Raw genomic sequence first — 12,932 nt, 5'->3', positions numbered from 1 at the left:
AGACCTCAGGAAGGGAGCTTTTGGATTATACAGCTTGAATCATTCAAGTCCTGTGCCCTAAGTATACAATGTCATCATCAATAAGGACTGACAGGGAAGACAGGGCAGGACCTCAACATAGGAACCTGGGGGCAGAAATTGGACCAGAAGCCATACAGGAATGTTGCTTACTAACTTTGTTCCTCATGAGTTGTTCAGCCTGCTTTCTTATACTATCCAGGACCACCTGTCCATGGCTAACACCGTCAGTAGTGAGTTGGGCCCTCCCACATCAATCATTAATCTAAAGAAATGCCGCAGACTTGCTTACAGGCCAATCTTACATAATTTCTCAGTTAAGATTCTCTCTTCCCAAATATATCTAAGTTTTTGTCAAGTTGACAAAAAACCAACCAACACAACTCTACACATATACAAAGCAGCCACTCACTGCCTCTAGCTCTTCAGGAAGGAGTAGAACCTCATGAGTCTCTCTCCTAGTCAATGATGAAATGCCTTCAGACCCAATCCTGTGTGGGTCCTGTATGGGTAATCATAGACACTGTGAATTCATGAGTACAATGACCATGTTATGTCCAGAAGACATCCTTTCAAAACATACTTCCCCATCCTCAAACTTTTAGATTCTTTCCATTTGTCTTCTATGATGCTTCTTCAGCCTTGGAGGAAGTGATGTAGATATTCCATTTAGGACTAAGCATTCCACCATTACTTATTCTCAGTACTTTGACCAGTTATGAGTCTCTGCATTAACCCTTGCCTGTATAAGCTTCTTTGATAAAAGCTGAGAGTACACTAATACAAAAATATAAAAATATGGATATAAGAAGAGATTTTGACATGTCCATTTAGTAAAATAATTATAATAGGTTCCTCACTAAGGTCTATGACCTCTCTACCTGTAGATACCCCAAGGCACTCTAAAGCAATATTTTTGAGTTTCATCAATTTACTTAAATCCCCTCAGCTTCAGTTTGCTCATGTGTAAATCCTAGGGAAAAAAAAAAAACAGTACCTAGTTCACAGGGTTAGTGAGTTAAACAGTGCAATCCTTCATAGCTCAGAAAAACAGAACTGATGGTTTGGGCTTGTTTTAGAATTTGGATAGAATATCTGCACAGGCACCCAATTCTCCTGCACAGACCCTTCCTCTTTGTGGCACAAACCTTCCTCCAATCTCCTCCAAGAAGGGTGCACCAGAGAGCAGATGCTCCCTTTTGACTGCTGTCTATTCTACCTGCATAAAGTTTTTCTCTGTGTGATGTCACAAGGCAGGGTGGTTGCCATGGTAAGAGTATCTTCAGAAGCCAAGGTTCTCTAGCCCTCACAGACTGAAGACCATGCAACTGAGGAAACCCCACATACACTGCCCATGTTTCACTTCTACTTCTCACATCTGTCTGCAAGGCCAAGGTAATTTGCTTCTCCTCTGAAGTGACTGCTTAATCCTTCCACCATTTGAACACCTGTCTAAAATTGCAACCTCCTCTTCCTGTGGCCCTGCTTTACATTCAACCCTACTTTCTCCTCCCCATAGGCAACAGGAGCAGACAGGGCGAAAACATGAGTTTTGATCTAATGAGTTCAGGTTGCACAAAACCTAGTCAAGAATTCAGTGCAAACTGGGAGTGTAGCTAGGTGGTAGAACATTTACCACCCTAATGGCTCTGGGTTTGATCCCTAGAATTACAAATGCAAACCAAACAATCTACTTATGCTATGGTATGCCACCAAACACCCACACAGCATAACAGCTGTTATGCTGGCTAACAGAGCACAGGGCTAAGAAAGCCTCAACTCTCTTAGGAGTTCACAACCTTGTATGCTATTAATAGAGGAAGAGAGCCAGCAATAAAGAACCAAAAATAAAAGGCATGTTACATGGCAGCTTGTACTATGAAACAATTTTTAAGCATGGCAATGAGATAAAAGTGAATTGGCTAGAAAATCAGAGAGGATTGCCAAATAACTTAGAGCTGGGGCCCAAATGAGAGGGGGAAGGGTAGCCCAACCAAATGTTTGATCACTCAGAGTGAAAGTGTACATATTTTTCTCTTCGCTGTCTCCTGCATTTGCAAGTTTCTGTCTTCCTTCTTCCTGAAGAATCATCTCAATTTATTTCAGTAGAGATCCCCTTTAGTTCACCTGGATATTTCCTCATTTCCAGAAAGGTATTCTTTCCCAAGGCAGAATTTTCTCTTTGAGATTATCCTGCCTCAACCTTCTGGAAGAGTAGGATTATGAGACAGACACCATACCTGGAAACTCTGAAGGACATTCCTAATGCATCAGTTGGGACTAGAGTGGTTGCTTAGAAATTAACATTTTCTGCTCTTCCAGAGGACCTGAGTTTTGTCTCCAGCTCCTACAAAGTAGCTCACAATCATCCATGACTCCACATCCTGCCTACAAGGGGATATGGTCACCTTCTTCTGACTTTTATTGCTCTGGTTCTTTGCTATGATCCAACTTTTAGTCATTGCTTTCCATAGTTGATTTACTGTCTTTCACCAGCTTGAAGACATTTCCAGTCATCTCATCAAATGTTGTGGGGCATTCGTCATGGAGTGATGAGAGACACATCTTTACATATTCAGGTTTAAGTGTTCTCTGCAGAGCCCTTTTGTTTTGAGGACAAGTCAAACCTGTTCAGGGTTCAACCTCACCTCAAATTTACTCTCATTGCTTTCACGTGATTCTTGATTCCAATGATATGAAACACTCCTTACTAATATTCTGCCCCCATGAAGGATGCCAGCCTTTTGTGTCATATGTGGAAGGCCACCAGTTGCTACCAGTTTCCACTTCACCGGCTCTGCCAACTCCTTTCTTGCCTAGTCAGTCATCCTATAGAACCTCATCTTTCTCCATGTGAATGCTTCTCTCATGACCTTGGTACCGGATCTTTAATATATACTATTCACTGTATTTCCCTTCAGAGAACTCATTACTTACCTTTAATTTTTGAATTGGTATGTCTGCATATATTTGAAGGTCAGAGGACAACTTGTGTGAGTCAATTCTTCTTCCACCATACCAATCCCAGATACTGACCTCAAGTCATCAGGCTTGGTGGCATCACACACTTTTTCACATTTAGTATTTCCTTTACCAAGTTTTCCATGGCAAGGATGATATTTAATGATGACCATGTTCCATGTCTCACAACATATGCACCTAGTAGGTGCTCTAGCTCAGCTGACCAGATGAGAGGAAAAGTCTTATCTGTCCTGACACTGATGAAAAACCACCTTCCTTGTGAAGTGTTATTGCTAAAATACTTCAGTCTAGCTGGAGTGACTGTGGTGGGAAAGCAGGGACCAACAGAGTCCAGTGGGGAAGAGGGCAAAGGTGGTGCTGGGAGGAAGAAACTTGTGAAGGAATCATCTCCAGGTTAACTGTGTTCAAGGATGGTCGAGTCCCCACACAACTCGACCTTCCCTGTCCATTTGTTCCTCATTCTCTTTTGCTGCCAAGCCCTTCATCTCATTTCTCTGTCCCTACCTTTCTCATTCTTCCCCTTAGGTTCACCTCCCTTTTACAGCATAGCATCCAATAGGAGTCAAATGTTCAGGTTTTTATCAAATGACACCTTGAGTCTCAAGTGACCATAGACTGAAACCATCAGCCAACATAAATCTGTCTGCCTTTTCCTTGGGTATTTTGTCACATCAATGGGACACTAAAACAACAGTCAATAAGAACAGTAAGGGATATTTCAGCACAAGGTAGAGGGTTCCCAGAACAACAATGAAGGCACTGTGGGAGATGGAGGGCATAAATGTCAGTGGCAGCAACCAGAATTTCAAGATCAGAACATAGATTTATCAAAATGTGTTAGAATCAGAAATAAGTGTGATACAAAATAATGTAGATGCAGAGGCAGAAAAAACACATTAAGATTTGCAGATGATAAGCCCAGAGTGTAAGACTATAGCTAGAAACAATGAGTCAAAGCTGTGTTTCAGAGGGAAGGGACAGAGGGCAGTCTACATGAGGGAAAGTAAGAAGAGGAAAAAAGCTGTCACCTTGGACAGGACACAATGGGCACAGTTGAGACCTGTAGGTAGGAAGTTGAAGCAGCAATTCACATAACTGAATGGAAGTGAACTGGGCAGGTTTGAGTTGGGGAGGAATGGAAGACAAGTCAGAAGGGCAGTGATCTGAACTTTATAAATAATCTGGAATCAAGATAATAAAAGGTATCCTGGGAGTGCTGGACAAACTACCACCAATAGTCCTGACTCTCCAGTGTCATGTAAGCATATGTAAGAAGTGATAGAGACTCCCTCCAGGAGGTGGGACAGTAGTCTGGGAACTTTGAAGGAGGTACTGGAGATTAAAACCTAGACCTTGCACCTGCACAAGCTAAGCAAGTCCTCCATCCTGTACTACACTCTTAGCCCTAGAACTTTCTTTCGACTCCTAGTGTAGACTCACCATGGAAGGCCCATTTAAAAACACTTTTATGAGATAATACTGCTTGCTAATAAGGTTATAAAATAAGATGCCAGAGTGCTTATGGACTGTTGCATACAATATATGGAACTCCTTGGGAATCTAGAAATCTGAGAAATGGGGCTTCTTTGGGATATTAAAATGCAAGATTCATATCATTTTGACAGTATGATTCTAAATACATTTTTTTCCACTCTCTTACATAGGCCATATTACTATTTTCTCCAAGAGTCATTGCAAAAATCACAATAAAAGCCATCAGTTACTTTTTCCTATAGTATTTATTAAGAGACTATCAAACCCAGCAAAGGAGAGCACTAAATGTTACATCCCAAGTTGCCTGAAGCTGTAAGAGTCAGAAGTGAACACAGAATTTTAACACTACGTCTCACCACTAGGAAGTCCTGGACCCTTGAGGGCTAGATGAATCTTATGTGCTGCAAACTTCTACCCAATACCTTTGAAGCATATCCAGAAATGATCCTTGCCTGAGTCCTTGAATTCCATTTGCTCCTTTTCTCCTTTAAAGGAACTTCCTCACTACCGGTAATGGACTCAGGCAGAACTCTCTTCCCGAATCCTCCCTCCTATCAAGCAATCTTTTCATGTAGAGAAGATAAGGAAAAGGCTAACAATGAACTCAGAGGGTACCTTGAAAACTGGTGTCCTAATGGGTGCTAATTTCCAACATGTCAAAGAACAAATAGCCTTGCTTCTGCTTTATCAGGAGAATTTCTGAACCCACATGGGACAGTCCTTACAGGTACTCAAGTTCACAATGCCCTGCTGTCTGTAACCCTCAAAGCTGTGAGCCATGGAATTCTATGGAACCCAGGATCCAGTGGTGTCCCATGTCCTTCTCAGAGTTGTTCATATTCCAAAGAAATCTGGGTTCACATGTTAGTGAAATTCCCTCAGGACACAGGAACCAGGAAACTTCACTTTTCATTACTTAGGATTTTCTTGAATTTTATTGTTAAATCTTTATAAAAAACACTGAACAAAAGTGAGTGAGAAAACACAGTGGTTAAAAACACAAACTCTAGAGTCAAACCATCTCAACTGTACTCCTACTAGATGTGTCCCTCGGGTAAGTTACTCAATATCTCTGCTTCTACTTATCCATTCGTAAAACTGGGATAACAATGCCTACTTTATAGAATTAAGGGAATTGGACAAGTTAATATTTTTAAAAGCATTTAAAATGAAGCCTAGCACATTGTAAGTGCTTATGTATTTGTAAAACCAAAACAAAAACTAAACTAAAAATAAATAAATAAAAAACAAATTAACTGGATTAATTTCTCCATAGATCTAAGAGGTCTTTCTCCAAAAACACTTTTTTTTTGATGTTACAATAGATATTTATATACAATTGGGTCCTTCTTATGGTTGTTCATTCTGTTACATACATTGCCAGTGTCCACAATTATAATTTATAGTGATTGCCTAAAAGAATTATAAACTAACTGCCCAACAATTCATTGATAAGTGCCAATGGACACTGACACACTAGATTATTAGCTAAATACTTTCTGTTTCAAAACTCAGTCTCATCTTTCTAGGCAACAGCCTTTCTATCTTCTATCATTAGTGATCTCCTTTACTAATCTTTTCTAAAGAGGTTAACCTTGATCAACAGTAAATATTCCACTCAATACTGCACTAGTTTTTTTCTTAGATTCAGATTTACTATTCCACATTCTATCCCTTAAAGAGCACCTAGACCCTCCCCTTGTAATAGCAAAATCTGTTTCTATAATTATGCACAAAATGTTAACGTAAAGCTTTCCATCTAACATTCTAGGCAGTATCTTTCCAGTCAAAACACTATTCTTGGCATAAGACTTTGCCCTAAATAATGCACACTGATCTACAAATAAGAACTTGGTTAGAATGCCTCATTCCCCCAATCATGTTCCTCAAATATGGATTCCTTGTGGACCATATAAGAAGCTTAAGAGCTTTTATCTATAATTTCCTGACACTGCATAGGGGTTACATAACTGCCGAAAGGTTTTCCCTAGTCTTTTCACTCATGTCACTCATAAGGTTTCTTCCAGGAAGAGATTTCCTGTCGTATAATAATAAAGACAGTCTTACTGAATTCTTAGTGAAAATTTTCCTTGTTGGTAATACTTATAGGCTTTTTATCCCCTCCCAATGTTGCTTGTTTTTATTGTCTGTTGTCAAACACAGTAAAAGAAATGTCTCTGACCAATTCAGTTACAATTTCTCTTCACTATGATTTCTCTGATGCTGAAGTAAGGCTGAATGACCACTAAAGGCTCTTCCACACTGATTGCATATAAAGCGTTTCTCTCCACTATGCATTCTCTGATGGATAATCAGAGAAGAATTCTTACAGAAAGCTTTTTCACAGTGATTACATTTGTAGGGTTTCTCTCCAGTATGGTTTCTCAAGTGTACAATAAGGGAAGAACTCTCATTAAATGCCTTCCCACATTCATTACACCTGTATGGTTTCTCTCCAGTATGAGTTCTCCGGTGTGCAATGAGGTGAGAGCTACAATTAAAGGACCTTTCACACTGATTACATTTATAGGGTTTCTCACCAGTGTGAATTCTCCGGTGGGCAACAAGGTGACAGCTCTGACTAAAGGATTTTCCACATTTATTGCATTCATAGGGTTTTTCTCCAGTATGAGTCCTTTGATGCCTAACAAGATGAGCCATCTGGCTACAAGATTTCCCACATTTATTACATTCATAGGGCTTAATTCCAGAATGAATAATTTCATGTTTAGTAAGGGCTGAGCGTTCTCTGAAAGCTTTGCCACATTCTTGACAGTTATAAGGTTTCTCTCCCGTGTGAGTTCTCTGGTGAGCAATAAGATGGGAACTCCAACTGAAGGACTTTCCACACTCAGTACATTTATATGGTTTTGCTCCAGAGTGAGTTCTTTCATGTTTACTAAGGGCTGAATAATCCCTAAAGGCTTTTTCACATTCATCACATTTAAAGGGTTTCTCTCCAGTATGCATTCGCATATGGGCAATAAGATGGGAACTCCAGCTAAAAGACTTCCCACATTCAGTACACTCAAAAGGTTTCTCTCCAGTATGAGTTCTCTGATGTCCAATAAGATGGGAGTTCCAGTTGAAAGATTTCCCACATTCATTACAAACGTAAGGTTTTTCTCCTGTATGGATTCTTGTGTGTACAATAAGATGAGAATTCCAACTGAAGGCTTTCCCACATTTGTTACATTCATAGGGTTTTATTCCAGTGTGAGTCCGTTCATGTTTAGTGAGGGCTGAGCGATTCCTAAAAACTTTTCCACATTTCTCACATTCATAGGGTTTCTCTCCAGTATGAGTTTTCTTATGCTGAATAAGGTAAGAGCTCCAAATAAAAGATGTTCCACATTTGTTATATTCATAGGGCTTCTCTGCAGTATAAGTGCTTGTATGTTGGGCAAGTAATGAGTCATACCCAAAGACTTTCTCCCATTCATTGTATTTATATGCTTTCTCTACACTACCAATTTTTTGATGTTCCATAAAAGATGAGAAGTAAAAGATATTCTCATACTCTTTATAGTCATACTGATTTCCTCCAATTTGAAGTCTTGAGTGTTCAGGAACTGATGGGCTCTGGTTAAAGATTTGATGGCATTCCTTATATTCATAGAGTTTTTCTCCTGTATGTACTGCTTTGTGATCGCCAAAATGTATAATATGATTGAAAGACTTCACAGCATCAGTACATTTGAACAGATGATCTCCAGTTTGCATTCCGACGGGGTAAACAGGCTGAAGAGACTGGCAGAAGGCTTTGTCATAATCATTATTTACACAGGTAACTTTATCTGCATACATTATGGCTGAATTACATCTCCAACTTTCAAGATGTGCATCAGGTTTATAGAAATGTTCTAATTGAGGAACTCTCTGAGATGGAACCAAGTTTAAGCTTTGGCTGTACTCTGTGCCAAGATCACAGAATTCAGAACCTCTTTGAGAAAGTACTTGTTTTTGCATGAAGACCATTTGCCTCATACCTGTACTCTGGTTCATGTGATACATTTCTAATTGGTCTTTACACCCCAAAACTCCTAGCCTGGAGAGCCAAGGGTCATTCCATATATATCTTTGTAATGCCATTCCATTGGATTGTTCTTCCTCGAAAACACTCTGTGCTGGAACCAATGCTTTGCTTTCAACATTTCTCATCCACTCTGAAACAGAAGCAGGGGAGCTGTGAGTACATAAAAACCTCAAGATTCACATTTGCTCAACTATGTTCATAGCAGCTTTATTGTAATAGCTGGATAGCCTAGATGTCCCTCAACCAAGGAATGAATAAAGAACATGTGGTACATTTACACAATGGCATACTATTCAGATGTTAAAAATAAGGACACCAGGAAATTTGAGGGGAAAATGGATGGAACTAGAAAAAAAATCATCCTGAATGAAGTAACCCAAACCTAGAAAGTCAAGCATGGTATGTACTCACTCATAAGTGGCTATAGCTGTAAAATAAGGGATAACTATGCTACAATCCACAGACTCAGAGACTAGATAACAAGGAGGGTTTGTGGGAGGGGAGGTGCCTGGATCTCCCTGAGAAGGGGAAACAGAAGGGATTTCGAGTGGACTATGGACAGGTGAGGATAGAAACATGAGCAATCAGGTTGGGAAGGAGGGAAGAGTACTGAAAGAGGGGGTGCATTTCAGGGTCAGGTAAAAACCAGGTGCAAGGGAATCTCACAGGAATCTACAAGAATGACTACAACTAAGACTCATAGCAATAGCACATACGTAGCCCACTGGCCATCTTCTATGACCAGGCAGGACATCAGGAGGAGGGAGTGAGAAACCAACCCAGCTAAGTAACCTTCAATCTATAGTCTGTCCTGACTATCGAATGTGCTGGAGTAAGGGTGGCATAAAGATTGAGAGAGTGGCCAACCAATGATCAGTCTAGACTAAAAATGATGCCCAGAGAGTAAACCCACCCCTGATACTGCTTGGAGCACCAGGATCCACAGACTTGATGACCAAGAGACTTGGGTAGAACCAAGCATGACTGGAGGGGGGAAAATGTCAATATAATGATGCCTAACATTGTTCTACTATACACATGGATTGGTGCTTAGTCCAATGGTCATCAGACAGGCTTCATCCAGCAACTTATGGAAAGAGATGCAGACCCACAGACCAACATTAGGCAGAGCTCAGGAAATTCTGCAAATGAGGGGAAGAGAGGATTGTAGGAGCCAGAGGGATCAAGGACACCACAAGAAAACTCACAGAATCAACTAACCTGGGCTCACAGGGGCTCACAGAGACTGAACTGACAACCACAGAACCTGTGTGGAACTGATCTAGGCACTCTGTGTTGGACTCTTCTACTGGCTTTTGGGACCCTGCTTCTCATACTGGACCACCTTGCCCAGCCTTAATACATGGGGAAGTGCTTAGTCTTACTGCAACTTGATATGCCATGTTTTCTTGATGGTCATGGCAGACCTGCCCTTTCCTGAACAGAAACAGAGGAGTAGATGGGGGGAGGGTAGAGGGGGGGGGGACTTAGAGGAGAGGAGGGAGGGGAAACTGTGATTAGATGTAAAATAAATTAATTAATTAAAAATAGCATGACAACTTAGGTCACATGAATATAATTAATGAAACTGTCAAAATCCAAAAAAAGAATCCAGGAGGCAACAAAAGACAAGCAACTCTTCACACAGGCAATCCTCAATAATATTACAACTTATTACTCTTTAGAAACTATGGAAGCTAAAATGAGAAATTCAGTCAACCATGAACTTTATACCCATTAAAATTATCAAATGATTCCCAGATAAAACCTTGCTAACAAACCTGCCCCACAAGAAATGCTAACAAAGCTGATGGTTCACAGGTGAGAGCACTTACTACTCTTGCAGAAGACCCAGGTTCAATTCCTACCTCACAACCATCTATAACTACAGTTCCAGGGAATGAAATACCCTCTTCTGACCTCCACAGAGTTTGGCAATGCATATACACGAGGCACGCACACATACCCGTAAAAAAATCAAAATATTTTTAAGCAAGCAGGAAAGAAATGCTAACAGGAGCTGAAGGGATGGTTTCAGTTCAGAAAATATACTGCTCTTGCAGATGACCCAAGTTCAGTTTCTAGCACCCAAGTCAGATAGCTCAAAACCACCTATAACTCTGGGCGCCTGGACTCACTTGTGATAGTGCATACATGCACACACACATGCACAAAAATAAAAATAAAAGTAATTTTAAAAAAGAAATGCTAAAAGAAGCTCCTTAGTCTGACATGGAAAAAAATCACAAATAACTCAAAGAACACTAATAATGAAATTACATAACACACAGCAAAATCACATTTTTTTTCTTTTTTTCCTGTTTTATGGAGACAGAGTTCCCCACTATGTAGTCCTGGCTGTCCTGAAACTTGCTATGTAGAGCAGGTTCCCTCAAACTCACAGACATCCACCTGCCTCTGCCTCTCAAGTGCTCAGAATTAAAGGTGTGTGACACCACACCCAGCAAAATTACATTTTTTCTTTATAACATCTCTTTATCTGATTTTAAAGATAAAACAGCACTAGAAAGATGGCTCAGTGATACCTGGCACCAAACCTGACAACCTGAAACATTCGTATGATAGAAGGAAAACACTGATCCTACAAATCATCTGACCTCCACATGAGTGCTCACCTATTCCCACCCCACCCCACCTCCACACAAATAAATACAATTTAAAATTTTTAGAATTCTAACAATTGAAAATGAAAAAAATAAAACATCATTAATTACAGATGTGTGCTGATAACATAAAATGCATAAATATGTAAGAAGCCATGCTATACAAAAGCAGAATTTTTTTAATACTAACAAGATTAAAGTAGTATTAATCCAGGTAAGACTATTATAGAGATGTTAACTGTAATCCTCAGCACAACCACTAAGACAATAACAACAACTTGGTAAAAGAGGAAAAAAAGAATAAAAGATTATCTGTATTGGGAAGTAATAGTAATATAGGTAAAGAACAGTGAGTATACATGAAATTTCAACTTAAACATTTTAATGTAGCTTTGACTTTTTTAATCATGTGAATACATTGGCTAATATTCAAAAACTATTTTTGTTTATTTGTTGTTTTTCTAAATGTTTGAAGCCATAGACAATTTGGAAACTGAAAAAGCAAATTTTTAAGTAGGTAAATAAATGAAAACTTATCTTAGAGAAAGTATAGCAAATATGAACACCAAGCACAAAGCAGACAGAAAGGGAGGGAAATTCAGCACACAACTGCAACCTTATGAGAGAGGCTCTGCTCTCAATCAAGGGAGGGGAGGAGAGGAGAGGGGCGGGAGGGGAGGGGAGGGAGAGGAGCAGAGAGAAGGGGAGGGAAGAGAAGAGAAGGGGAGGGGAGGGAAGAGAAGAGGAGGAGGACAAGAAGGAAGAGAAGATAGAAAGGAAGAGGAAAAAGGAAGGAGGAGGAAGAAGGAAGAAAAAGGAGTAGAAAGAAAGTTCCCTGGAGGAGATTCTGGAAGTATTAGAGAACTCCTCTACCCTTAGCCCATTTATCAAAAAGGAGAACTTCAAGAAAAGTTCCTCATTCAATGCCCAGGCTTCACCTCACCTGGACAAGTGCTTTGAGGATATGCTTGCTCTACCGACCATGGCTCTTCTCCTTGTTCCAACAGGGAGATGACTTCAGGCTTAGCAATCTGATTCCCTACAGATGGAGGAAAGACATGTAATTTTGGTGACAAAGCTTTGAGTTGCCAAAGAAATCTCCCCTTGCCTCTTGCTCCTATGACTGCTCACTTAAGTGGAATATGCATATCCTTCTCCCTTTGTATTTCATAAGTATTAGGAATTTTATCTCTGAATCTTAAAGTTCAAGATCATCTCAGCCCTTTAGAGACACAACATACTACTTTCACATTATAGCTGAAGACACTGCAGAGGAAATAACTGTATTTATTTGAGTAGTTTCTGCCTTACCCACAGAGAGTAGGTGTCCATAGGTCTCCAGCATCACGTCACGGTACAGAGTCCTCTGAACAATGTCTAGCTGCCCCCATTCTTCTTGGGTGAAGGCCACAGCCACATCCTTGAAAGTCACTGGTTCCTAAAAGAGCATATATGATCCTTCTCAGCCTGGGGCAAACCTTTCCAAATTTTCTAGGGATGAAATGAGGCTGACAGCCTTTGAGGAGAAGAGACAAGATATAAAGGACTTACTAGATGTTATCAAGATTCCAACAAGATGTGGTGACTCGCTTTAATCGCCACACTGAGGAAGCAGAGGCAGGGGGATCACTGTGAGTTCTACAGAACAAGATCCAGGACAGGCACCAAAACTACACAGAAAAGCCCTGTCTCAAAAAACAAAAAAACAAAAACAAAAACAAAAAGCCCTGGTCTTATAAACCTCTGATCTAAGCTAGCCCTTGCTGCCTATTCTTCAA

General features: G+C 40.2%; 1 protein-coding gene and 1 long non-coding RNA gene across 2 annotated transcripts in view; one reads left to right on the top strand and one right to left on the bottom strand.

The window, feature by feature from the left end:
* The first annotated feature begins 1,288 nt into the window (after nt 1-1,288).
* Nucleotides 1,289-12,932, top strand: part of LOC119087296 — a 25,206-nt gene continuing 13,562 nt past the window's right edge. Inside the window, exon 1 of the long non-coding RNA XR_005090719.1 lies at nt 1,289-1,413. This is a non-coding gene — a long non-coding RNA (uncharacterized LOC119087296). The remainder of the gene's footprint in view (nt 1,414-12,932) is intronic.
* LOC114703880 (zinc finger protein 606) overlaps nt 5,789-12,932 on the bottom strand; it is a 20,099-nt gene continuing 12,955 nt past the window's right edge. Inside the window, exons 2-4 of the mRNA XM_028884869.2 lie at nt 12,466-12,592; nt 12,098-12,193; nt 5,789-8,660 (exon numbers count right to left, since the gene is read on the bottom strand). Of these exons, the coding sequence (XP_028740702.2) occupies nt 6,685-8,660; nt 12,098-12,193; nt 12,466-12,499 (2,106 nt within the window). The 5' untranslated portion in view covers nt 12,500-12,592 and the 3' untranslated portion in view covers nt 5,789-6,684. The remainder of the gene's footprint in view (nt 8,661-12,097; nt 12,194-12,465; nt 12,593-12,932) is intronic.

Source organism: Peromyscus leucopus, chromosome 1 (genome assembly GCF_004664715.2).
Source record: "Peromyscus leucopus breed LL Stock chromosome 1, UCI_PerLeu_2.1, whole genome shotgun sequence".
Lineage (NCBI taxonomy): Eukaryota > Metazoa > Chordata > Mammalia > Rodentia > Cricetidae > Peromyscus > Peromyscus leucopus.
The sequence above is the reverse complement of the archived record's forward strand: the minus strand, read 5'-3'. Positions and strand labels throughout refer to the sequence as shown.